We start from the raw sequence: 25,731 nt of genomic DNA, 5'->3' as shown, positions 1-25,731 counted from the left end.
GCACGGAGGCCATCCCCGCCGGCAGATACACCACGGTAGTTGCTGGGGGCAGAGGGTAAGATGATGTAGATGCTGAGGCCCTGCTATTCTCACTAGGAACAGGCATTCCCAATCGGGCAGAGGCTGCCTGAACAGCCTTCTGCTCTGCCTCGTACTGTTTTAGTGCATTAGCAACTATCCGCCAAGTTTTAGACATCTTTTTTGCAGTTTTACACTCATCTAACACAGCTTCCCACAACTTATCCCCAAACCTACGCCACTCTAACTCCTCAAAGACCTGATTGGGATCTGCAAAGCACCCTTTTGCAACTCCAGATGCAAGCAGTCCCAGGAGTTCTTTTCCCAGGTCGATACCCTGTAATCCCCGCTTTTATAAAAAGCATTTAAAAAGGTCATATGCCGCTTGTCTCTCCATTACCTTCTAATTTAGTAGTCAGCACTGTTGCAGCCCTTGCAAGACATTGGCAGCGCTTAGTCGGCCGAGACCCTTCTCTAAGGTCGCTTGGGGCATGGAGCCCGCTCTTTCGCCGGCCGAGACCCTTCTCTAAGGCCACTCGGGGATGCGGAGCCCACTCTTTAGCTGGCCGAGACCCTTCTCTAAGGCCACTCGGGGCATGGAGCCCGCTCTTTTGCCAGCCGAGACCCTTCCCTAAGGTCGCTCGGGGCATGGAGCCCGCTCTTTCGCTGGCCGAGACCCTTCTCTAAGGTCGCTCGGGGCATGGAGCCCGCTCTTTCACCTCCCGTGCTGTGTCGGGACCGACACAGAATACTGCACCGGACCGTGGCTCGCAGGTTCAAGCCCTCTGTAGGGTCCCTGTTCGGGCGCCATATGTCGTGGTGAGGGAAACTTGGACGCTCAATATGAGTGTTTAGCCAGCTTCGTTTATTGAAGAGAGCATCAGACTTTTATGCACAACAAGTAATAAGCTCATACATATTCTGCAAGCTAAGCAATCTATTGGCTATTCTACAATATCAGCTCTTCCTCATACCTTAGGGGTTACATCTTTCTTTTCTCATGTCTCTCACTACTTGTTATTGTACTACAGCTATGCTCAAGGACACGGTGTTTTGCAGGTGCAGGGACCCAGATTAGCTGCATCCTCCCGATTCTTGGTCCAAAACATGGCCCCTGTCATGTAGCCATTCTTCCACAAGTTTAAATTAACTTTATTCCACACAATAGTAGAAAAATGAAAACAAGAAGACATGTCTTAAATTAGTACTTTGAGGCAGTTACAGGAGTACTGAAGAACTGTATCTCTAAACTGGAGGATGACAAAATCTGGTGCCTTCACTGCAGAAGTGCTAAAATAACACATTTGCTCTAATACTCAAATTTTGAGATTTTAAGTATGTTTATGAATTTCTACCTATATATGTTTATATATGCATGTGACCACCTGTGAGTGCAGTACTGTGTTCATGAAGCTACACTTAAATGTAATTTTTCTAATTTTATCATCTGACTGACAACTTTAGGTTCTTGACTAGCAGTTTAACTGATTTTGTTGATTCCACAATAGAAAATCCCAGCAATGGGAAACAGAAATTACTAGGTTCACTTAAAATAAATTTGTAGTTTAGTGTTCATGTATGTAACAGATTTTTTTTTTAACATTTTGCATCTGTTCTAGAACTTAATACAACGGGGGGAACAAACCTTCCTCCAGCAACACCCATATCTCAGTCTGCAGTTTCTGCACAGAATTTGGTAATGTCTTCATCAGGAGTTGGAGGAGACGGAAGTGTCACTTTGACTCTTGCTGACACTCAGGGAATGTTGTCAGGTGGTCTTGATGCAGTTACACTTAATATCACTTCGCAGGTAAGATGCTTTTCTGAACTGACAGATAAATTTGTGTTTCTGTCTTACAGAACATAATTTCTCTTGCTTAGAAAATAATTTTGTCCTGTAAATACATCATATTTGATATCTTAGTTAATTTTCCTTCTCCCTGCCAACCGTGTGAGTTTGGCATCTAGAAAAATGAACTGTTCGAACAGAAGTGCCAATAGATTTTGCAAAGTTGTTTGTTTTTTTTAAATTAACATATAGATTCTACTGTTTCAAACATGGTTTGAGATCAGTTTTTGGTGTTAGACCAAATACTTTATTATCACTATTCAGTAATACAGCTTAGTACTCCTATTATATTATTTCATTTGGTAAATTTTTCTTTTCCTACTTGTGAATGGGAGAGTTGAACAGCAGTTGTGACAGTTCTTTTCACAGCAAGTAACAGGACAGAATTTAATTGGCTATCTATAATAACAGGTGGCATTATAAGAAATCTTATAAAAATGGTGCTGTATGCACTGTCATCTCTCTAGTAACCTTACTATTAGTTTCATTTATAGCTTAACTTAAGAATTTTGTGGTGTCATCAAGAGCCAAAGGCACATTTGGCAAATAGAATCTACAGAGTGGGGAGATAAAAAATAATATTGAAAGACTACAAAGTGAAAAGGTTTTCAATGTATGGTTGACATTTCAGTGTAGATTTTACATGTGAAAACTTGAGCTGTTTCTTCTATTTTCTTGGCTTAACTAGGTTTAGATTGATTTTTATTTACTTTTTGACCTGAGTTAGTGTGTAAATGTATACAAATTAAATACTATTTATCTTGCATGTGCTGTGATTAAAACTGGTGAAGCAAAGTTGTATGCTTTCCTCTGCAGTTTTGCTCCAGGGAAGGGAAGAAAAGATTTCTTAAATAATTCGTATGATATGTTTGTGATTTCTGGTTTCACAGAATAACAAAGCAGAACATGGTTTCATTTCAGGCTTTGTAATAATTTCAGTGATAACATTTGGCAGTGTTGGTGTTTATGAATAAGATCCCATGCCTACTGTTAAGGCAAACATAAATAAAATTGAAACATTGAAGAATAATAATAGCTGTGCAAACACAGTTGATGTTGCAAGAAATCATGGTGAATAGCTAGGTAGTATGTAAAAGAACTGTGTTTCCTGTTGAAGTCATTAAAAGTAGTGTAGAAGTAGAAGTAGTAAGATACTAGTAATCATATATCCTAAGTAGTGATTTTGTATCATGATTTCATAGGGTTTGGAAGTCTGCTTAATCAAGAGGTTTGAATAAAGATACTGCGGGAAGGCCATGCAGGAGAGCAGAATACAGGAGTTAAAGAAAGGCAGTGGAAGGCTAAAACATTCAGCATTTCATGCAAGGCTGATAAAAATTGATCAGAACTGAATCTAGTCTTACAAACTTCCAGCTGTTGTTACCCTTAAATGGTTAGATATAAATGTAAAGGAGAAAAGAAAGGAAAACGTTTGCATTTGCTCAAATAGGGTTCTGAAATGTTTCTTTCTAAAGGAAAAAATGAAGTACTGTTTAGATATGAAAACTTACATTACTCCAGTCAGCTGTTTAAATGCAGATTTTTAAGTTACTCTTACTCTTTTAAGTATAGTTACTCTTCTATTTTTTTGCTCCCCTGTCTGACAGGGTCAGCAGTTCCCTGCTATACTCACAGATTCCAGTATTGCTAGCCAAAGTGCATCAGGATCACAGCAAGTAATACTGGTGAGCCATACACCCCATTCAGCACCTGCAAACTCTGATGAAATAACATATCAGGTAGATACTATACATTTCTGTATCTTTTGTGGTAAAGGACTTCTATTTAATCAAAATACTGTAACAATGTCTTTTTAACTTGAATCATGAAGCCTGATGTCATTCCCAAACGACTTTTGGGAAGAGGTTCTCTGTAACTTCCTAATCACACAGATACTGTTTTAAGTTTTGAATTAAAAACCTTTTTCATATATATGTACATGCACACAAGAAAGAAATGTAATTTATAATGTGGTTCTTTCTCCAAATCACATAATCATGTGCTCAACACAGACTGCTCCAAAAATTTCCAAGTAAGTTGGTATTTATAAAATAAAAATAAATAAATTTTGGAGATGTGGGGAAAAATAGCACCCATTGGTACACTTTTTCCATTCTCTTTCTGAATCCAAGTTGTTTCAGTGATGGTGCAACATAAAGTCTTTGCAACTTCTTATGCCTTTGAATCACAATAGAAACTCTTACATAAGTAATACAGTTTTGGTATTCGAAAAAGTGGTTCAGACTTCTTTTCTTGAAGAAGAATGAATGAATGAATGAATGAAAGAATGAATGTTTTCCACCAGCCTGGCTGGGCAAGCTCTAATATAGGAGAAATGAGAGAGGCGGATTGTGACTTGATTTGTTGCTTTCTATGTTACTGTATTTAGGATTCCTCTGTATGTATAAAGTTGAATTTGGTATTAAAAAAGAATTTGGTATTAAATTATCTGCAGAAAGTAGTTTTTCCAGGCAGTTCTCACTAATTAAAACAATAATGCATCACACCACCATCCAAGTCTATCAATTTTTCATTGTGTTTCAGTACTTCTGGAGGTAGACCTTTACTTCCTTATGAAAATAGAATCCCCAGTCAAGAAGTTAAATAAATAGAAAATATTCTTCTTCTCTACAGAATCAGAGATAACTTTTTTCCTGTCTGGAATGCTTTTGGCTTTGAATTTTATTTGGTAGCAGATTGAGGATCATCTGGGTTGTTCAGGAGCATAAAACTGAATGTAGACAAGTACGAATCCACACACACACGCATTCTATTTATGATGTATTAAGTCAATTTGATTGTAGTTATTAATGTTGTTTTCTTAAAATACATGTGTCATTCTTTAGAGCAATGAAATAGAAGTTCATATTTACATATAACTGACTTCTTTTGTGTCTTCTAAGTTGCTTGCAGATGCTCTCCAAAAATTTGTCACGTTGAGGTAGATTTTAAAAATAAACCAATGTGGATGTGCTTATGAAATTACCTGATAGTGTATTTGTAAATTGTTACAGGTGACAGAAGTTACCCCTAATGTGAGTAAAAGCAGTCAAACAGAAAAAGAAACTCGTGGGCACCAGTGTTTTGAGTGTAGCCAAACCTTTTATTCCATCACCATGCTGACACACCACTGCAAAGAGGTTCATGGCAAGGAGCGAATACATGTTTGCCAGATCTGCAATAAGGCCTTTAAGAGGGCAACACATCTCAAGGTATTTGGTAATAACAGTTGATAGTTCTCTAAACTCCTTTTGTTTTGGACTTTCTGTGATATTAACAAAAGGTACCTATTAGCCCTTTGTCTTTGCTTTCCCTTTACAGTGTCAGAGGTGTGCATCTGAGAGAGGGAATCTAAGTGATAATGTATGCACAGATAGAGAACTCTCTTCTGGAGCATGGAGAGGATTTTAATGCATATGTTGACTACAGAATGAAAATGTTAATGCCTGTCATGCAAGTAGTAGTGTCAGGAAAATATTTCACTTATTTTATTTGCATATGAATATCATCAATGCTAATCCTGATTTCCAGATAATCTTTTGCTATCTCAGGAAGTTACCTGCTTTACAGTCTTACCATTTCATTTGTAGATGCTCTGTCATGTGAGTACAAGTGATAGAGGGAGCATTTATTTTAAAATGTCTTTATATTATTGCTCTTGTCTAGTGATATTTTCTCTGTTTTCTCTAGATTATGAGCAACCTAGTACTTCCAAGTCTTTTAAAAAAATTAGTGATGTATCTAAGTTCTTAACTGTATTATAGAATGTTCTTGTTAGGAATATTAGGAATATTGGGCTGTATTAGACTAGTGCTTTGTTCAGGCCAGTATCTTACCTCTGGGAGATACTTAAAGGAAGTAATTTGAAGAGCTTTAAGAAAGGAGTAAACATATAAGTTGCCCAGAATCTTGCCAGCTTCCCAGAATTTATAGCAAGAAATTTTTGGAGCCAAAGGCAATGTATTTATATTTATTTATATTTATATTATCTTTTAGGACACCTCTTCAATAGATTTCATTTCACTTTGATATAATATTATAATGAAATATACTCTCTTTGTGAAGTTCACCCTCTTGGAGTGATCAAGTCTGTCAACTAGACTATTGGAAACTATCATAAAATGTATTGTTGTGAAACTCTTAACCTCTGAATTAGAAGAAATTTTCCAGGAAAAAAACCCAAAGGAGTCTTGATACTTGTTTTCCTTAAGTAATGATAACAAACTCCAAAAATCAGTCTCTCTTCAGTTTGTTTTCTTAAAACTGGGCCCATGTTAAAGATATGACAAGATAACTTCTTACCCTAGTATGTCCCTTGGATTATTATCCATAACTGATTTTTCAGGAAGGCAGCGATTGAAGTTGCAATAAGAAGTTCAAGGGCAGTCACAAGAGACTTGAGGGCCTTGGGACAACTTGTTAAGGGATCAGAAGCACAAGTAATCTTCTCCTCTGTCCTTCCAGTTGCAGGGTGTGGTGTAGGAAGAGCTGGCAGATCAGTAGCTGTCTCTGAGACTGCAGAATTTAGGGGTTTTTGACCATGGATTGGTCTACACAGCAGCAGGTCTGCTGCAGATGGGCTACACTTGTCTCAAAGGGGGAAAAAGATCTTTGCTGAGGAGTCAGCAGGGCTCGTTGAGAGAGATCATCTGAACTAGGTTTGTAGGGAAGAAGGGATAAAACCAGACTTGCTGGAGATGAGCTTGAGGGCAGCACACCAGTGTTTGAGGGTTCATGTGCCAGTGAGACCTTTCAAGCTCCACCCCACTGTGCTGAGGACACTGGAGCACGTTTGAAATGTCCCACTGCTGGTGCGTGCAGCACTGTAGTCATCTCAGTGGAGGTAGGGGAAATAGTCAGTGACCTGCCACACCACTTCAACATGCACAATTTGTCTATAGCACTGGATGGAATCCACCCAAGGGTACCAAGGGGCCTTTCAGAAGAGCTTGCCAAACCACTTTTATGATGAGCAGTGCTGGCTAACCAGGGAGGTCCCAGTTGACTGGATCTTAGCACCTGTGATGCCCATCTACAAGGGCTGGAAATAGGATCTGGGAAACTACAGGCCTTTCAGCCTGATCTCAGTGCCAGGAAAGGTTATGGAGCAGCTCATCTTGTGTGCCACCATGTGGGACATGCAGGACAGCCAGGAGATCAGGCACAATCAGTGTGGGTTTATGAAAAGCAGGTCCTGCTCGAGTAACATGATTTTCTGTGACAAAGTGACTTGCTCATGGAGGAGGGAAGGGCTGTGGATGTTGTCTACCTGGACTTAAGCAAAGCCTTTGACACTGCTTCCCACAGCATTCTTCTGGAGAAACTCACCTCCATGGCTTGGATGGGCTCACTGTTTGCTGGGAAAAAATTGGCTGTATGTCCAGGCTCAGAGTGATGGTGAATGGAGTTACATCCAGCTGATGGCTGCTCACCAGTGGTGTTCTCCAGGGCTCAGTACTGGGGCTGGTTCTGTTTAATATCTTTATCAAAGATCTGAACAAGAGGATTGAGTGCACTCTCAGTCATTCTGCAGACAACACTGAGCTAGCCAGGAGTGTTGATCTGCTGGAGGGCAGGAAGGCTCTTCGGAGGGATCTGGACAGGCTGGATCAATGGGTTGGGGCCATTTTGTGAGGTTCAACAAGGCCAAGTGTCGGATCCTGCTCTTGGGTCATGAAAAACCCCAGGCAGCACTACAGGCTGGGGGCAGAGTGGCTGGAAAGCTGCTGGTGGAAAAGGACCTGGGAGTGCTGAGTGACAGTGGCTGAACGAGAGCCAGAGTGGGCCCAGGTGGCCAAGGAGGCCAATGGGTTCCTGGCCTGTGTGGGGAATAGTGTTGCCAGCAGGAGCAGGGCAGTGGCTGTCCCTCTTTACTCTGTGCTGGCAAGGCTGCATCTCAAATCCCGTGTTAGTTTTGAGCTCTCAGTTCAAGAAGGACATTGAGGTTCTGGAGTGTGTCCAGAGAAAGGCAGCAGAGCTGGTGAAAGGTGTGGAGCACAACTCTTAGGAGGAGCAGTTGAGGGAAGCTGGGGTTGTTTAGCCTGGAGAAAAGGAGCCTGAGGGTCACTTAACACTCTCTGCAAGAAGAGTTTAGCCAGGTGGGGGTTGGCCTTTACTGGATAATGAGCAATAGGACAAGAGATAATTACCTCAGTTATGTTAGGAGAGATTTAGATTGGTTATTAGGGAAAATTTCTTCATTGAAAGGCTTGTCAGGCACTGGCACAGCCTATAAAAGGAAGTTGTTGAGTCACCAACTCTGCAGGTATTTAGAAGATGTGTAGATGTGGCACTATGGACAGTGTCTTAGCAGACATGGTTTAGTGGTAGACTTGTCAGTGCTGGTTAACAGTTGGCTTTGATCTTAAAGGTCTTAAAGGACAATTTCATTTACCACTGGACCATCAGGTACTAAAACAAATTCCACCCCTCATCAGACTCTTTATCAAGGTGTTAATAGCAGCTTCAGTTGTGAGCAGCCTATAATTGCAAATTCAAAGATAAATGTTGGGGGTTGGCTTAGGATTTTGGGAAGAGTTCAGTGATCTGTTACTCGTGGTCTTCATTTTATACTGGTGGAATTCTGGAGATCACCAGAAACATTAAGGGCACTACCAAACCTCAGGCTTTTCAGAAAAATCCAGTAAGAGGTAAGGGTATCAGTGTTTAGATCCCAGTACTTAACTGTAGGTGTTTTTTCCAAAGATGCCAGTAGCAGCATTTTCATAATTATACACAAGAAAATGCTCTTTAGAGATCATTTTCACAAACATCTCCACCCCCCACCCCCAGTGTTAAGGCTTTTCAGTTAAGTGACTCAGACTCCCCTTCTGATGTGGGTTACTGTCCTGTTTTACAGCTTCAGAGAGGAGAACCTTAAGACATGCACAGTGACTAAACTGTCCAGTTTTATATGAATATGTAGTGGAAGTATCTGGAAGTTGACTGTCGATAGTAAATAAGGCAAAGACATGATTCCAAGTTAAAAGGAAAAAGGCCTTATCATCTTATTAAAACAATGGAATGAAACAAACTTTTTATTGCCACACGTTGAGAGGTGGTTACAATTAATGTTTCAGGAGTGATGGGGTATAGGAGTGGCGTACTAATGCAATGAGCCATTTCAAAGAAGGTTTCCTGGTCTTATTTTTTTAATTAGATAATGCTTGTTTGCTACCCCAAGATAATTACTCTCTGAAGAATATAAGAATTGCGCAAGTAATGTTGTAAAATATCACAAAATCAGTGAAATACTAACTATGAAGATAAAGAGATGATTACACTTCATGAATGTTGCATTTCCATGAACTATTTTCAAAAGAATATTTATTTTACAGGAAAAGTATGAGAGGTGCACAGATCAGTGGAACAGAATTGCATCACAAACTGTTTCTTCAGAGAAAGTTGGCAGAAAGTTTTACAGGGCTATCTGGATATGTTGTTTGCATTGAAGTAGAAGATGGGGTGGGAGTCATTGGGATTTGGAGGTTTGGTTTTTTGTTTGGGTTTTATGGTGAAAGAAAGAAGCACCTGGTTTCAGATAATTTTTTTGAAGTAGGTTATATTATGCTTCCACCATTTCAATGCTTGAGGGGGTTATGAACAAGATAAAACCTAAAGATTTTGTTTATTTCCACCTAAGCAGGGGTTTTAAGATACCTAATTTTTCTCAGAAGACCTTATATTATTTCCCTATAATACTCTATTATGATAAGTACTGTGATAATAATATTCATCCATGTAACTGTCTCGCTGATTTTCCAGTGTAAACAAACTCTGCAGACACAGTTTGCTTCAGTTCGTGGAGTGAGGAATAGGACTTCATAGACATCAAGAAGGCTTATTGTTTAGGTATAGTAAAGACTAATTAATAGTTTAGTCTGTAATTAAATAGACTAGAAAAGAATATCCACACACATTTTAGAAAGTGGACAAGTATTTGCAGTACTGTTTCACAGACAGTTCTTGATTAGATTTTTTTAGTTATATATATTTTTATTTATTTTCTTTTGTAATTCGAATTTTAACTTGGTATTAATAAAAAAATGAAAAATGAAAAAATTAATAGATAACATAAATACTCTTCTAAGTTTGAAAAACATCTGGGCGTAGCATCAGTGTATTAAAAACACTGAAATTAGAGCTGTTATTGATGCTTCTTCATGAAGGTAAAACATCCTGCTATCTTACCGTTAAGAACCTTTGTGATTTAAGTTTCTGGGGTTTTTTTTCAATTAAGAGTCCATTGTGAAGTGGTTCTGTTTGCATCTTGCCATTGTGCAGCTGTGTGTGTGTATGTTGTGATAGTTGCCTCTTTGAGGCCTGTGCAGTTTGGCAGTGTTACCAATTCAGGTGCTGAGGAATGCCCACATATCAGACAAGGAGGGAGATGGATGCTGTAGAGGAGAGGGGGGGAAAAATCCTATGTTTGTTTACAATGCAAAGTTGTCAAAATACCTCTTTGTAGATGCACAGAGCATTTAAAGAACTCTGGTTTGGTTTTCTGTATTTTATTTTGCTTCAGATAATTAGTAAAGAGACTAACGTATGCCAAAAAAAGAAAGACATACAGTTACTTACGGAGTTTTTCAGAAGTGTGAAGACTGATGGTTAGAGAGAGTTAATACGCAAAAATAATCTCTAATCTAAAAGAAAAAAAACAATGCACTCTTCCATTTTCTTCCAGCTTGTCTGCTGATGACTAAGATCCTCTGCTTTTGTCTTCCAGGTGTGAATATATTTTTATGTTAAGTACTGAAATCTTTTTAAAGAGTCTGAAATCTACTTTTTTTCCCTATGCTGGCTTAGGAACACATGCAAACCCATCAGGGTGGACCTTCACTGAGTTCCCAGAAGCCTAGAGTGTTTAAGTGTGATACTTGTGAAAAAGCTTTTGCTAAGCCAAGTCAGCTGGAGAGACACAGTCGCATCCACACAGGTGACAGCAGAAATTGTTTTTATCTTGAGAGGTTTTCTTAGCAATGTTTGGATGTTATGTTTGGAGCCCTTGCTTATGCTTTCAGCTAACTGCATTTAAATATCAACTTAAGCTTAAAAAACCAAGTAAATGTCTTTCTTCAAATGTATGGAAATTAAAAGGAGGAACAGCAAACTTGAAAACTCATGTGCTTCACTAAGCTGATCTGTATTTTGGGACTGGCAGTACTGCAGTGATAATGTGAGTGCATGAACTTGTGTCTAAAAGTTTGTCAGCCTTTAAAAGAGATTAATAAAATCATATTTTAAAGTATTGTTTGAAGTGATTTAAAAACACTGGTTATGATCATCCTCAATCATATAGAAGAATGTGCAAATGAGGAGTGTGCTCAGTGATGTTAAACAAGAGATAGGTTTGACTGCTAATGTTGACTGCTGTATGCAGTGCTTCATTGTCACTGAGCTACATGCACATGTCATTTGTTTCTAATGCCAGTGCTTTTAATTTGTTGTGTTCTTTTCCACGTACTCCACTTGTATTATTTCCTTCAACAGTTAATCCATAAAAAGTCCATTCTGACTTCTCTTAGGGAGCACTCACTTTCTATGATGTAAGTGAAATGCTTTTCAGGTTGCAGCTTCTGCCCTACTATAAGTTGAAGGCTGTACATAGGATGATAGCCCAGCTGCCCTCCCTGTCACCTTCTGTGCCTGACAAACATTCTTTCTTTTCCCTACCACTGCTACCAATAAATAGCTGTCATGGTTGCTAAATGTAAACAGGACAGGGGAAAGTTACCTGTGTTGCTACTAAACTGGAGAGTACCAATGAATTTGGCTGGATGTGCTGTAGAATAAGAAGATTCCCTCAGAAGGGTAAAACTCTCTCTTAGAATGAGTCAACCAGAGTTTTCTCTTTTCCCAGCATCAAGCTGCTTTGTGGTTACTGCATTAGAAAGAACATTCTGGTTCTACTGTGGCTAGGAAAAGAGAAGCAGGAGTTAAAATCCAAAGAAATTAAAATACCCTCAGTAATTTGCTTTTTGCAAAACTGACTTAAATAACACAGACTCTTGAAAAGGTTATTGTCTCCTAGTTTAAGGGTTCCACAGAATATACAGGAAGCAGAAAAGATGACCAGTTGTCATTTTCCATGCTTAGTTTAATTTCACGCTGCTGCCCCTCTGTAATAGGCACGGAGCAGTTCAGGGAGGCTGAGAACAGAGCAGAGTCCCTTTATTGATCTGTTTCTCATAAATCTTCCCCATCATAGGATGAGTTCTTTCTGTTTTGGAATGAGTTGTAATTCACTCAGGAAATCCTTAAATCCTTAGATATTTTTGGGTTTCTTGTACTAGGAGGCTCATGTGCTAGACTGTAACAGACCTTGCTAAATTCATGTTTATTTTTGTGTTTCAACAATGTCAGGCAACAGTAGGTCAATCTATAGGATTGTAATTCTTTCAAAAGGTAATGTTCTTTTGGAAATCACTTGAGACCAAAAGAGTGAAAATCCTGTTTATGTGCTGCACAGAAGTGTTTAGATGGATGCATTTACATAAACTATGCTAGGAAAGGTTAATCTAAACCTAAACTGACTTATTTCCATAAAGGTACTGTCCTTGTTTGTGAGAAAGTGTTTGTGATTTCTATCTTGACTAAACATTTATAACCATTTCTAATGGGTAATATCTACTGAATCAATGACCAGAAGGAAAACGCATTATTTCTCTGAATAGCTCTAGATATCTTGCTATTTAGGATTTATCAGTGAAGAGTGGTTTGCTGAAATGTTGAAATCAGAGGGAAGCACTTGCTTCCAGTTCTACCAAAAACTGTGTAGTAATCCATTACGCCAAAAAGGCTGCCCACCTTCACTGAATTTAAAAAATGGAATCAAAAGAATTTCAGTAAGCCTGGATTTCTCTTCAAACTAAAGAAAAAGTTGTTAACAAAAATAGAAGGAAAATATCTGTGCTTTGAAGGACCTTCTGAAGTTGGATTTGGCATGCATGTGGGAACACTAACATAATGAAGGGAGAGACATATTTATCCTGTAAGAAAGAATTTGGAAAAATGTTTTTACTCCTTCTTGTGCTTTATTGTGCTAACAAATAGCAAGGAGTATCTTAGAAAGTGCTTTTAGTAGTCCTTAATGACATACAGTGTGTTTACATCAGAGGTTATGGTGTTGAGTGTTAGTGTTGAAGTAAAAGTCTGGTCTTGCAAAGTAGGTATTTTTAAATTTTAAAATATTTTTAAGTTAATATGTTCTTGTGTTTATAGCTAGAAATCAGTAGTATTCTAGCAGAATTGGAACAATAAGCCTCTTTTGGTGAGATATGGGAATCACTAGTTGGCATAGGAAGCCACAAGTTCCATGCAGAATTACCAGAACACTTTTTTTGTTAACATATTGGACTTTTCAGTTTCTTAAAGGCATCAGCTTTGTTAATTCTAGTACATTGCTTTATCTGCATTACTCTTCATGATGCAAAAAAGGTGATGGTTTCTTTGAGTATAGAAAAGTCAAATTGGTAAATAGATTTTTTTTTGTACCTCTGTTAAATAACTTACCTAGGTTATAAATTGGATAGGAAGGATAAATCAGTGATTTAGTTCTTATGTAACTATTCTGACATTTAATTTGAGATTTTTGCTGACAATGGGGAACTATAGCCCTGTTTGGAGAAAGTCTCAAGGAAAATGATGATGTCTATTTCATTTCTAGATAATTTTGTTAATTTTTACAGAATTTCAAACTGTATTTTAATCTTAAAAGGAAAAAATACAAAGTGTGTTTTTCTTTCTCATAAAGGGGAACGGCCATTTCAGTGTACACTGTGTGAAAAGGCATTTAACCAGAAGAGTGCTCTTAAAGTCCACATGAAAAGGCACACAGGAGAGAGACCTTATAAATGTGACTACTGTGCAATGGGATTTACACAGAAAAGCAATATGAAGCTGCATATGAAACGGGCTCATGGTTACACTGGTACGTAGCATGGTGGTAGCACTGCTGAGGGCAGGACTCCATGTACTTTGTTAGGAGAGCACAGAGCACTTCACTTAAGCTATTGAGGAATCAAGCACTGATAGCTGAAGACCACAGTTGATGAGGTAATAGTTGCACATGCAACCCAAAAATTAGGTTGAAACAGCAATTCGTTGCTTTTTGTGGTTCCTCGTTTTTGATGTGGAGCTCTGTGTACAGAAATCAGAGTTGAAAAATTATTCCAGGAAAGCAGTATATTGTATTAGATTTTTTTAAAAAATTTCCAAGACCATCTAATGAATTTACAGTATCTGAAGTAATTGTATAATACTGTTCCTATCATGGTTCCTTTATTCCCAAGTGCATTATTTGCCTTTTTCTTACACCATATGTAAAATCATACTCAATTGCCTTTTCGCTTGTACCTTGGTAGGTCCTGTACAAGAGCCTGCAAGTCACCAAGAACAAGAAGGGGAAGACATCAGTCGTGCTCTGAATTTAGAGGAAGTGGTACAAGAATCTTCAAATGAATGGCAAAGTATAGGCAATGTTTTTCGATAACACCTTGAAATTTGACAAGAAAAAATATTTCTGGGACTCGAACTTTACAGTAAAAGCTTCAAGCATTGAAGATACTAACAATAGAATAATATATTAGAGGTTTTTTTAATTATTTACAAAAGATACCTAAAAGATGAATTCTTTTTTTTAAGCTTGTAGAAGAATATTGGGAAAACTTCATTTAATCTGTGCTAAGTTGTCTGTGAATCAATGAACTCAGGTAATAATGTATACAGTTTCGTCTTTGAATTCACAGCCAGTATATCTATTTAAAAATAAACTGGAACTTTATATCAGAATAGAATGATTCCCATTTTTAATGGAGATGAAGAATGACTTCACAGGAAAATCATGAAACTGTCAGTTAACTTTTTTAAAATGTGTTTTAAGAAATAATTGAGATTGGAAACAAAGTGTTGCAGTTGATGATGCATGCAGTATAAAACAGTGGAGTTTTGCCTTTTTTTTTTTTTTTACAAGGCACAGGAAAAGGCTGTATTTCTTTTGAAAGCTTTCTTTTTTAGTGCATTTGAGAATTTGTTGAAAAAAAATAAAATACTGCAAGCTCATGGCTTTTCTTGAGATAAACTCTTGAGAGGGAGCATGTTCATTTTCATTCCAACCACAGAGGCCGATAGATGTTAGTTTTTACAGTAAAAGTCTTGAGGTTTTTGACTTGGCAATAATTACTTCATAAGAATCCAAATGGAAAAGGGTTCCAGTAAAAACCTCTGTTGCTGTTTGCTGTACTGGGTCAGCAGGTACATATCTCGGTATCTGTGGAAAACAGCCATATAGTAAATCTGTGAGGTAAACGAATACCATTTTGTGGTAGCAGTGAGAAAATTAGGTGCACAATAAGTCACCTATACTATACAATGTTCCCCAGTGCTGTAAACAGTTATCATTTTGAATCTGTAAATTCCTTATTATTTTCTTTGTGGATTTTGGAAATATGTTACATTTATTTGTTGTTTAAGTCATTGTTTTAGCAAAACTACCTAGCTGACTGAATATTGCTTTCAAAGGTGCCACTTGTTAAGTATGTACTTTTCATAGCAGAGAAACACTGGAGTAAAAGCATAGTTGTCTTTTAGACATTCCAAAGACAGAAGCTGTTTTCTTATTTTTGCCTTGTTCTTTTGAATTTTATTTATATGTTACATATATATAGATATATATATGTGTGCTTATATATGTATATATATATATATATTTAAAGTCTACGAGCCTCTGTGTGGCCGATCAGTATATTTTGTAAATATTAATCCCAGTTGCAAGGAGTTCATCTGTTTGGTTGCCACAAGTACTTCTAGATCAGTGGTGGATATGTTGTACTATAATACAGACCTGGAATTGAATTTTCCTTCTAAAAGATAATTGTTCTCAGATCCAAAAAGCTCTTTTCTGTAAATATTGTCTATACTGTGTCTGTGATACAAACTAGTTATTTCAGATTGCTGAAGCAAGAAATCACTGTTGGTTTTGATAGGGCATCTCTTAATTCTTTTGTTAACTGTTCAGCATATGTATATAAGTAATATAGTTGGTGACATGAAAATAACACTTTTGTTATGTGGAATATTTAATTGAAAAACATGCTAAATAATATTACTTTTTTCCAAATTCTGTTTCGTGTATTTTTTAAGCATGTGATTCTGGATTCTAGGAGATTGGAAAAACTGTTTACAGAAGCACATGTTTGAATATTAGATGTGAAGAATAAAGTCCTTCCATCAGTGCCTTCCCTTCCAGGCAGCCTGTGAATGTTTCAGCTGTTAAAGAAAGACATTATATTTTACAGTTGTCGGGCCTCATGGCATAGCACGCTGTTTATCTGTAATAATAGAGCAAAATGTGCTGTATTGTATGTTCCATGTATGAAATTTTTTCCCTGTCATTTCAGGGAATACTGTATAAATGCACAGAGGGCTTGGAACTAGGTGATCTTTAAGGTCCATTGCAACCCAGACCATTTAATGAGTTTGTGATACTTGGTACACGGAACCTAAAAGCTGATCTCATGGGTAAAAAGATAGCATTTTTAAAGGGTCACTTCTCAAAGTGTTATTATGCCTTGGTTAGAGGCAGTGAGTCTGTTCTGCCAGCCTTGGAAGTGTTAGCAGTATGAGTTATGGAGTCAGATGACATTTTTCCTGAATTCAGTTTGCTACTCTTCCAGCACTTGGAAATCCTGTCAGCTACAGTAATAGACTTTTAAAAAAAAATCTTTTTAACACTGTATATGATTTGCTTCCCTGCATCCTCTTCACCTGTGATTAACAGAGGTTTTTATAGCCTTGGTAGGATTGAGTAGGAGGTTTTCAGAGCAGTGTATGTGTTGATGTTCAGAGCAAATACACTGTAACCAGTATGTTGATATTTTCAAAAGCTGTGTTAACGCAGATGCATTATGTAAGGAAGCAGAAGAACTCTTGTTCTGAGGAGTGCTTGATGTGTCACATTGCACAGTGGGTAAGTGGACAGCCCTTGTTCTTTCTGGTTTAATGCAGTAGTAGGTTTGTGCTAGCCTTGGGGTTTTTGGCTCGTGTCTGCTCACAATTTATTTTGGTTTATGTCCATTCCTTCAGAACATTAAATTACACACTCGTGGTATTGGCTGTGCATTCTTGTTTCAGGAAAAATCTTTTGCTTACAAGTCAAATGGCCATTTAAACTGCTGGTTTTCATCAAAACTACTAGTGTTTAACAAATAAATTTCAGGCTAAGTTTTAATCTCTCTTCATATTGGTAAAGCAATGCTTTCAAGTACTGTACCTATTCCTCTAGAAGAAGTAAATCCAAAAAGCCACTTCAACCCTCTGGCAAAGATGACTGAGGGGAAAGAAGAGTGATGAAGGCAAGGAAGAGGTTTTGGTTAAATTCTGTTACTCTACTGTGTAGTGTATTGAAAGATGTATTTCTCTGGGCTTTTTACCTTAAATAATCTTTCACATTTTTCAGGGCTGTTTGTGCCACAATTGTTCATGAAGGGGACTGTTTTTTATTTCCTGTTCATAGACATTTATGCCTTGCAATATCCCTCTGGCCTGTTGCTGTCACTCCTTAAGACACTGGCATTCCATAATTCTTGTGTCCTGTTGTCAACCTTCTGGGCCATGCAATGTCACTAGAAGCCTGTGTGCAGGGTCCCAAGGTGTCATTGTGTTATTTTCTAGTATCTGAACATTATTCATAAACTCTGGGGGATGGTGGAGGGGGCAATAAATCAAACAGACCTAAATATATAAATATATATAAGTATGTATAAGTGTATATATATATATATATATATATCCTTTTCCTTTGTAAAAAAACAAAACTGGCCCAAGTTTCATTTCAAGTTGATTACTTTATTTCAATAGTGACTATTTTTAAAAGCTGTGTTCCTCTAAGAACAATACGTGTTCAAATTAAATCAACTATTACGTTGCAGAGTATACATCTGAATGAAGCTACAATAGAAAAATACACATAGCAACCAACAAAGGTAATAGATGTAATAGTGTGTGTATGCATAATAATTTTGGCAGTTTTTTTTTTCTTTAGTCTCTATGTATTTTCTATCATCTCATCTTCCATTGCTTCATATTAATGGACACTGATTTAAAGCTACAATAGATCTAGATGTGAAATGTAAATAACATATATTTATAGGTAACTTTTACTGGGTACTTATTAGGAATGCTGTTTCAACCTAGGAAGCACTAGCTGTAATCTACAGTGCATAGGCTAAAACTAAAAAAATAAAATAATTAATCAGACACTTAGATGACAGGTTGAAGAAATTGTAAGTTTAAGTAATAAAACAGTGCAATTCAGAAGAGCCTTTTATTTCCCTAAATGTGGTTGGAAATACCATCTCCACACATTCATTTTAGTAATTTGTGAACAATTCATATCTAAATCTAACTGAACTATAATCTATTTCTAGGAGGCAACTACAATACAACAGTTAAATGTTCACAGTAGTTTACTACGAGTTTGCTTTGGTGCACTGCCCTTAAAAGGCATCCAAGTGTTACTCAGGCAAAAGATGAGCCTATCAAATACAACACTGCTGCAATACCAAGAGAAAGATTTGAAATTCTAATGTGAGATGTGCAGGACTATCTGAGATACCAGTACTGAAGGGCTTTCTTTCAGAAATTAGACTTTTTTTGTTTATATGCTTATTTACTTATTGTACTGCAAAGTTAATGCTATTGCAGCAGAATTTATGTGAAGCACCAGTGACGTCCAGTGGTCACGTGTGCAGTCTTAGATGTTTCTCTGGGAATATCCCTTGTTTTGTAACATTAGTCTAACTCAAATTTGAAATCCTCTTTCTCTCCCTCATCTACTCTTTATTCTCATGGTTTGGATGCAATGAGCAAATCATTGTATGGAAAGAATTTCCTTATTGCTATTGCTCCACGTCATATTGATTCTTCAACATCTGCCCCCTCCCACACTTCACATACCTTGAACTCCCAATGTTTGATAAACCTTTCCATGACTGCCTAATCCTGTTATGAAAATAAATTATTCTGTGAGTGAGAGAAGGAAGATTAAACAAAACAAAAGAAAAAAAACTAAAAAGAAAATTTGGATAAACAGTCCTTACAACTTCTGCACATGTTGGATTTTTTTTTTTTAACAGCAGTGTCTGAAAAATTCATTAACAGCAGTGCTCAGTATCCAAGACATTATAGCTCTTTATTTGTAATTCTGATGTTCACTAAAACGAAACCAGAAGTGTTGAGCTTAAATTAGGTGCTTGGGAGAAATAAAGGAGTCCAGCATACAGTTAGGGCATCCTGAAGAAGAAGGGGTAAAGTCAGAGATCTTGTTACTTCACATAAAATAAGGAAAACATCTAGCAAAGCTACTTTTTGTGTTCCTTTCATTCAACTGTTGCTCAGGGATTGCCAATAGAAATTTGTATCATCTACTGCATGGCATTACTACTAATTGGCATTAAGTAATGGATTGCATCTATCTAGGTAATTGTGGCAGCTGTTACTAATTTTAAGGCAGTTATATTATGAAGCAGAGTACACGATCCTTGGATGGCATCTTGGAGCTTCAGCGCCTAGCAATGGGGGAACCAGACCGCGATCCAGGTCGGGACCCAGAGCCTCCCTGTGGAGGGAAGAACAGAGTTGCATCAATTAGAAATTAATATGTATTTGGGGCTGTGCATTGAAGAACATCAATCTGTTGTAAGTATGACAAAATTTAAAATACTGTCTAATGAAAATAGCCTCCAATTGCCTCTAGTATATCACTAAATATTACTGGGATTTTTCACTTCAAAAATAGGATTTATTTTCATTGATTTTCACCTAGGATTAACTTACTGTCATTAAATCTTCCACAGAAGACTAGACAGTTTCTCATTAACAACTTCTAAGTGCATGTTCTTATTCAGGCCTTCCTAATGAAAACAATTTATTTCCTTGGACAGCATGGAAAATAGCATTTTATTTAATTTCATTTTATGAACCCTGTACTATGTGTATACTTTAAAACAAGTAACAAAACAAAATCTCCAAAACTTGCATACAAGATGTAATAGTTTCACATCTGAAAGAACTGAAATATAATAATTTCATTTTGCAGTAAATTCTCAGTGTTACATCAACAGGAGGTTTATATGGAAAGCTCAGATGCAGATACAGGAGAAAGCTAAGAAAAGATAAAAGGGCTAAAACCTGCCCTATTCTTAGAAATAATAAGAAAGTGTCAAGCTGTGAGGAAAAAACTCTGACAATTCATAAATCTGCACGTGAGAAAAGAAGCATTTTTATAGCAAAGATGATTCAAGCTGAAATTCCAACATTTAATTTTTTTGGAATTTGAGATTAAGCTAACTTGGTATCTGGTTCCTTAGCTTTAGCAACTCTTCTACAGGCAAATCTTGAAAAATGCACTTAAGATCACAAATGTGAGATAGCGTGGTAATTTTTACTGTAATCAGATGATGACTAAACTGTTTACTTTAAAAAAAAAATGTACTTTGGGACTTAATTTTCTTCATTTATGTTCTTATCTTTCAGCACTGCCTCCTTAGTTTTACAGAACTGTTACAGGAAAATTCAGTTTAATTCATTAGGTAATTGGCTTTTTTTGTTCAAAGATACCTTAAAGACTGGATAACTTTTTTATATTACAAGACTATTGAACTATATAAAGAAACAGTAATTAATGCCTCCTGTTGTAAAGAATTGGTCTAAATCAAATAAGCATGAATAAAACTCTTATCAAAGTTGCAGAAATTATAAATGTTATCTAAAAAGTAAAACTGGTGTATGTATCTCTGATATATATATATAAATAAATATATAAATATATATATATATATAAGCTAACATAGCTGTGATTAATATGCAAAAAAGAGAATGTTAAATTTCATGAGAGATCATTAATGCGTATTTTCAGATGTTGAAATTATGAAGTTTTACAAATAATGAGAGTGTATAGCCATGGAATAGTTGATGTACCTGAACCCCACAAAACTACCAAGTGCACAACATGAAAATAAGACTTAAAATGCTTTTGTTTGATTTTTACCTGGGCCTCTGAAGAGATCATTCCTTTTCTTAAATTGCAACATAACAATTCCTACTACTTCCTTGAAGTTTTTGTGCTGTCACTTGGTGTTGCATATATTTGGAAAACAACTGTTCAATGGGAGATAGAAAACCTAAACTGTTCTAGAGACAAAAATGTGGGTTTTGCTGCAAATGAAGGCATTGTTATATCTCCTCTTGAGGAGAGGAATAATAAGAGTCTGAAGTGATCAACTCTGCTAAGGATCTCAGATCTTCTGACTTGAAGCTAAGATGACTGCTGAGGGCATCTTCATGTGCTAATACTGTACTGGGTGATTTGTTATGAGTGAATTCCCTGCCATCATTGCCTTAGAGGGAAAATACAGTCTCTGTTAAAGTATCTGCCAGTGGATATAGTCTGCTTTTCATGTGTCTGTTTCCTGACATAGAATAGGAAAAATCCTCACAACTGACCTTTTTTTCCTGTTCTGTTTTCATTTATTGCCTGTGTTGTTGTGACTGTGCTGTGCTTTGAAATGGGGAATTGAACCAGACTAAAGATAATCTGACCAAATGTTTATTTCTAATATAACAGTTCCTAATTTCTCCCACTCTGTGGTTTCATAACTTTCGATACTGACATATTGTAAGAGTTTTCCCACCTGGGGTGGGAACAAGCAGGGACTGCTGGAATTGTTACTGCATCCAAATATGTGTCCAACACTGCCCTGTACTACCCTTCTGCAGTTTATCAGTTCTCTTTCATTTTCCCTATCCCAAATAATTCAGCAGCAACAAGCTGTGTCATCTCATTTGTCTTCTGTATTTCAGATCATTTTTGCATTCAGTGACAACACTGGTCTGGTGCTGGGACATTGTGGACTTACCTTCTTTCCTGATGACCACTAACTGTGTATTTTTACCTTTGTTTCCTATCATGTAAGTAGTCACTAAGCCACAAAATAGCCTTCTGGTTTATCCATGCAAGTCTAATTCCATCAGAAGCTTTAAGGAAATACACTTGTTTCAAACATGGCAGGTTCTGGAGAGGTTTGGCTTCTCTTTTTCCCAGTTCAATTTTTTTGTACTTAAAGTTCAATTGTACTTTACCAGTTTAAAGATTCTGGAAAGAGTGCCCTGGCCCTCATGATAGGATCCCTTGTGTCCCTTATGAGCAGATTTATGCTCATAGAATTTTCCGCTTCCATATCCTGGCTTGTGTGTTTCACCACCCTGCAAAGAAAGATTTTCATGTATATTGCAAATTGTCACATTCCAATTATCATATGCATGTTGTAGTCTTTATATGTGATCACTGAAATGTAATACTCAAATGAGGAGTTTGGAGGTTGTTGCAATAAAACAATCTTTATGTAATAAACAAGGATGAAGGAAAATGTTAGGAAATTATTTGAATAGATTCAAATCTGGGAAGCATCAATCTGTAAAAAATGAATTTATATTCAAAAATTAAATACTCAGAAGGTTAACCTGTGTGAAAAAACTTAAAATGTTTTAATTTCATGAGTTCTAAGATGTCAAACACATCAGCTAATATGTGGTGTTCTGATAGTGAAAGAAATGCTTAATGGCTTGAAGGCTTTGATATTTTGTCTTAAAATGCCAGTAATTTACATGCCATCTCATATAAAATCAAACCTGTGATAGAAAAGTAGAATTTAATTAGTTGTGAGAGAACTGTGGGAAGAGCTTGTCTAGGAATTGCTTAGGCAGATCACTTCTGACAGGAAAGGTGGAACAAAATACTGAGGTTAGTGGCAGCATTAGTTTTGCAGACTGTGTAAAAGCAGTTGCAAAAGTGGAATAAGCACCTATCTTGTCCCAGCCTTCCCTCCCATTTTTGTCCATCCCAGGAGATGAAAAATGCACCAGATGGGTCTTCCAGGAACCTTTAAAGGAAGAGAGCTTTGCCATGCAGTGGATTTTGCTCCCTTTGTGCTGAAGCAAAAGAAATTATTGCTGTAGGGGCTGTCAAATTGCAGGATAAGAGCAAGCAACACAATTGTCATCTTAAAGTGCTGTGGAGGGAGGAAGGAAAGTAGAACAGGAAAAGCAAAATAGCAAACTTGAGACAAAACAAAATTATCACATTGCTGCAGCAGCTTGAGGCAATGGAGTAAGAGATGCTTTGGCCTGGTAAATAAAAGGGCTGTTACCAAAAGCACGTTTGTCACCTACCCAGCTAAATCTGGTGAGGGATAATCCTCTTCCCTGTACATGCAAGAAATAGAAACAATGACATGGTGATCACTATGGAACACAGCACCTGGGTCTGCCATACACAGAAGATTAAAAGGTAGCCGAGATTATGAAATAATGGCCAGATAATGAGGCAGGCAGGAGTTGAGAACAACAGTCTGTACAGACATTTCATGAAGTAAAAAAAGGCAAAATTGTTAATTGTGATTACTAGAACTGACTTTACTAGCCATGGTTTGTCAGTATCACTTCTTCAAAAGCCAGCTGAGTTCTGTAAATGGAAGGACAGCACCTGGCTGGTGAGGCTTGTTTGAAAGCATTACCTATTGTTAGTTCATTACCTAAAGCAATTACGCCATAATTTGAATATAAAAATCCCTGCAAGTGGCTTCAATTAGTCATGCACAAAGTCAGGAAGTCCGTGAGGAAGAGAACCATGACTTCTGTGTCTTAGGCTCTTGCTTTAAATTGTTCCCAGGGATACCTGTAGACTTTTACTTAGTGCCATTTGGGCCAGTGAATCAGGCTTGCAGTTGAATTAGTGGGAATTAGCCCATAAATGCCTTGAGTCCTTGAAACTGCTTACCTTTGCTTGCATTGGGGGTGGTGTACGGGGTGAGACCTAAAAACCAACACAAAACAGTTGTCAAACGAAGGCAAAAATAAATGCCAGAAATCATCAGGCCTCTTGCACATTACCCATGAGCTAAAAATGGTAATTGCATTAAGAAGCTCTCTGCTGTCTTAGGCTTTCATGGAATACGCTGGATTGATGTCCATCTTGAAGCAGTAATAATTCCTTAATACTGCCAGTGTTAAAGACACAAGGACAAAACCTGTCTATGGAGAAGCTGAATAACTGACATGGTTAGCATTTGGCTATACTAATGGAGGTTCACATGCTTTTTTGGTAGCATTTTAGTATTGTTTGTCTTCTAGGTAAAAATTATTTTTGTATTTGAATTGCATAATGAGCTCAAAGGGCACAGTACAATTTGAGGCTTGAAATAAAGGGTGATGACTGGGGAGTGTTTGTTTACTGATGTATTCTAAAGAAAGTATTTCGTTTTGGTGCATAAGAGGAGGGGAGACTTACAATGTTCTTGAAGAAGTGGACTACAGGGTTGTCATCAACAGGCCGGCCATGCTGAGATCTTGGGGGGATGGACCCGACGTGGTGGCTGACCCTGGCTGCATGTATGTCCTGAAAAGCAGAACAGGCACGTGGCCCAGTGAGCTGGGAAGGACATCTTATCAGCCATGGCATGAAGAATCGTTTTCAGGAGAGAACAGAGGAGGAATATGCCTTGGGAATCTACAGAGATTGCCCCCTACAGTTGTCAGTGCTGTGAAATGGCAAATGCACAGCACATATAGGCACATATGTTGTGCATGTATATGGATGCACATGTTCTTGATGTTACAGCCCAGTGTGGAAATAAGGCTTATTGCAAAGTTCAGGTAATGGAAACCTTGTAATTTTCCTTAAATAGGAAATTTTTCTTAAGTAGGATCATAGACTGTGATTTTAGAAAAGAAACCAAAATGGAAAAAAACCTTTAAATTATGTTGGATCGTTCTGCATGGGAAAGCAGGAATAGATCATGTACCATTTTTAGTTCCCAAAGACTTTGTAACACTCATGAGCTGCAAGAGCAATGTTATTTTCAGAATGAGGGAACCAAGTGAGGCTGAAATTTCTTTCAGTAGGGCTTTCTATTTTCAGAAGGGCTTCCTGAGCAGTAGTCCAAATGAAGTCAGATACTGATTTCTGTTGGAAAAAAACCTAACCAGTGCAGAGAAGTTTGGCTGATTTTTATCAGGGTTGGTTTTTTTTTTCCATGCTGATGATATGTGGGTACTTCATTGTTTTAAAAGCAGGAAAATCTGAATTTTGGATCTGTGAGATCTCCATAGTGTCAGGTTGTCAGTCCTGCTTATAAATCTGCAGCAGTTTCTACTTGGTCGCTAGTTCCAGTGTTGCCAAAATAGCCTCTGCTGTCGTGGTTAGGAAGAGAGAGTCAGTTACTTCAGTCATGGTTTTGTCTTCTTAATCTACATTCAAATCACCCTTTGAAAGCTGCTGACTGCCTTGTCTTTAGGATAAATATCATGGTGCTGCAGATCTGGTGGGCTATGAATGAATTGCCACAGAAATGGAGAGAAACTGGGATAATAAGGTTTTAGAATCTAAACAGGGTTGAGTTTCTTGATTTTGGCGTTCTGACCAGTTATTGGGTGCTAATAACTTGGCTTATTGTGGGTTATTGTGCTACAAGTACAAAGTTTCTTCTGCCTGCAGTGCCAAATGTCATCACAGGCTTCGATTGTCTTCTGTCTTAATGTGTATGAAGCAGTAGCAAATCTGAAGTAATTTTCAGTGACTGTTCTGAGTGAGTTTCTTGGTGTTTAAAATGAAGTGCTTTCCATTCATATTGACATCAGCAAACTTCATCTGTCTTCAGAACTTTTGATATTATTATTTATTTGTGACAGGTAATTTACACATTTCTGCTCAATTCATTGTTGAAATTACTCTTTCACCTCTAGTTTTCTCTTTCAATTTTTGAACTCCTAGGGACAGAAAACAAAATCCAATGGTATTTTTCAGAGAC

At 37.3% G+C, this 25,731-nt stretch overlaps 2 protein-coding genes across 9 annotated transcripts in view; one reads left to right on the top strand and one right to left on the bottom strand.

Moving 5' to 3' along the window:
* ZNF236 (zinc finger protein 236) overlaps positions 1-15,989 on the top strand; it is a 77,958-nt gene extending 61,969 nt beyond the window's left edge. For 4 of the 5 annotated variants that reach the window (XM_077183600.1, XM_077183599.1, XM_077183590.1 and 1 more), the window contains exons 28-33: positions 1,638-1,828; positions 3,475-3,606; positions 4,882-5,079; positions 10,676-10,805; positions 13,623-13,799; positions 14,233-15,989. In XM_077183600.1, coding sequence (XP_077039715.1) covers positions 1,638-1,828; positions 3,475-3,606; positions 4,882-5,079; positions 10,676-10,805; positions 13,623-13,799; positions 14,233-14,360 — 956 coding nt within the window. In that variant the 3' untranslated portion in view covers positions 14,361-15,989. Of the gene's footprint in view, positions 1-1,637; positions 1,829-3,474; positions 3,607-4,881; positions 5,080-9,631; positions 9,719-10,675; positions 10,810-13,622; positions 13,800-14,232 lie in introns of those variants that run through there. The other variant, XM_077183602.1, reaches the window with a different exon arrangement.
* A 1,703-nt stretch (positions 15,990-17,692) lies between these two features.
* The window catches only part of MBP (myelin basic protein), a 110,525-nt gene continuing 102,486 nt past the window's right edge, over positions 17,693-25,731 (bottom strand). For all 4 annotated transcript variants that reach the window (XM_054629883.2, XM_054629908.2, XM_054629900.2 and 1 more), the window contains 5 exons: positions 24,213-24,320; positions 23,703-23,738; positions 23,096-23,128; positions 22,007-22,129; positions 17,693-19,484 (listed from right to left, as the gene is read on the bottom strand). In XM_054629883.2, coding sequence (XP_054485858.1) covers positions 19,428-19,484; positions 22,007-22,129; positions 23,096-23,128; positions 23,703-23,738; positions 24,213-24,320 — 357 coding nt within the window. In that variant the 3' untranslated portion in view covers positions 17,693-19,427. The remainder of the gene's footprint in view (positions 19,485-22,006; positions 22,130-23,095; positions 23,129-23,702; positions 23,739-24,212; positions 24,321-25,731) is intronic.

Source organism: Agelaius phoeniceus, chromosome 1 (assembly GCF_051311805.1).
Source record: "Agelaius phoeniceus isolate bAgePho1 chromosome 1, bAgePho1.hap1, whole genome shotgun sequence".
NCBI classification, from domain to species: Eukaryota; Metazoa; Chordata; class Aves; order Passeriformes; family Icteridae; genus Agelaius; species Agelaius phoeniceus.
The sequence above is the reverse complement of the archived record's forward strand: the minus strand, read 5'-3'. Positions and strand labels throughout refer to the sequence as shown.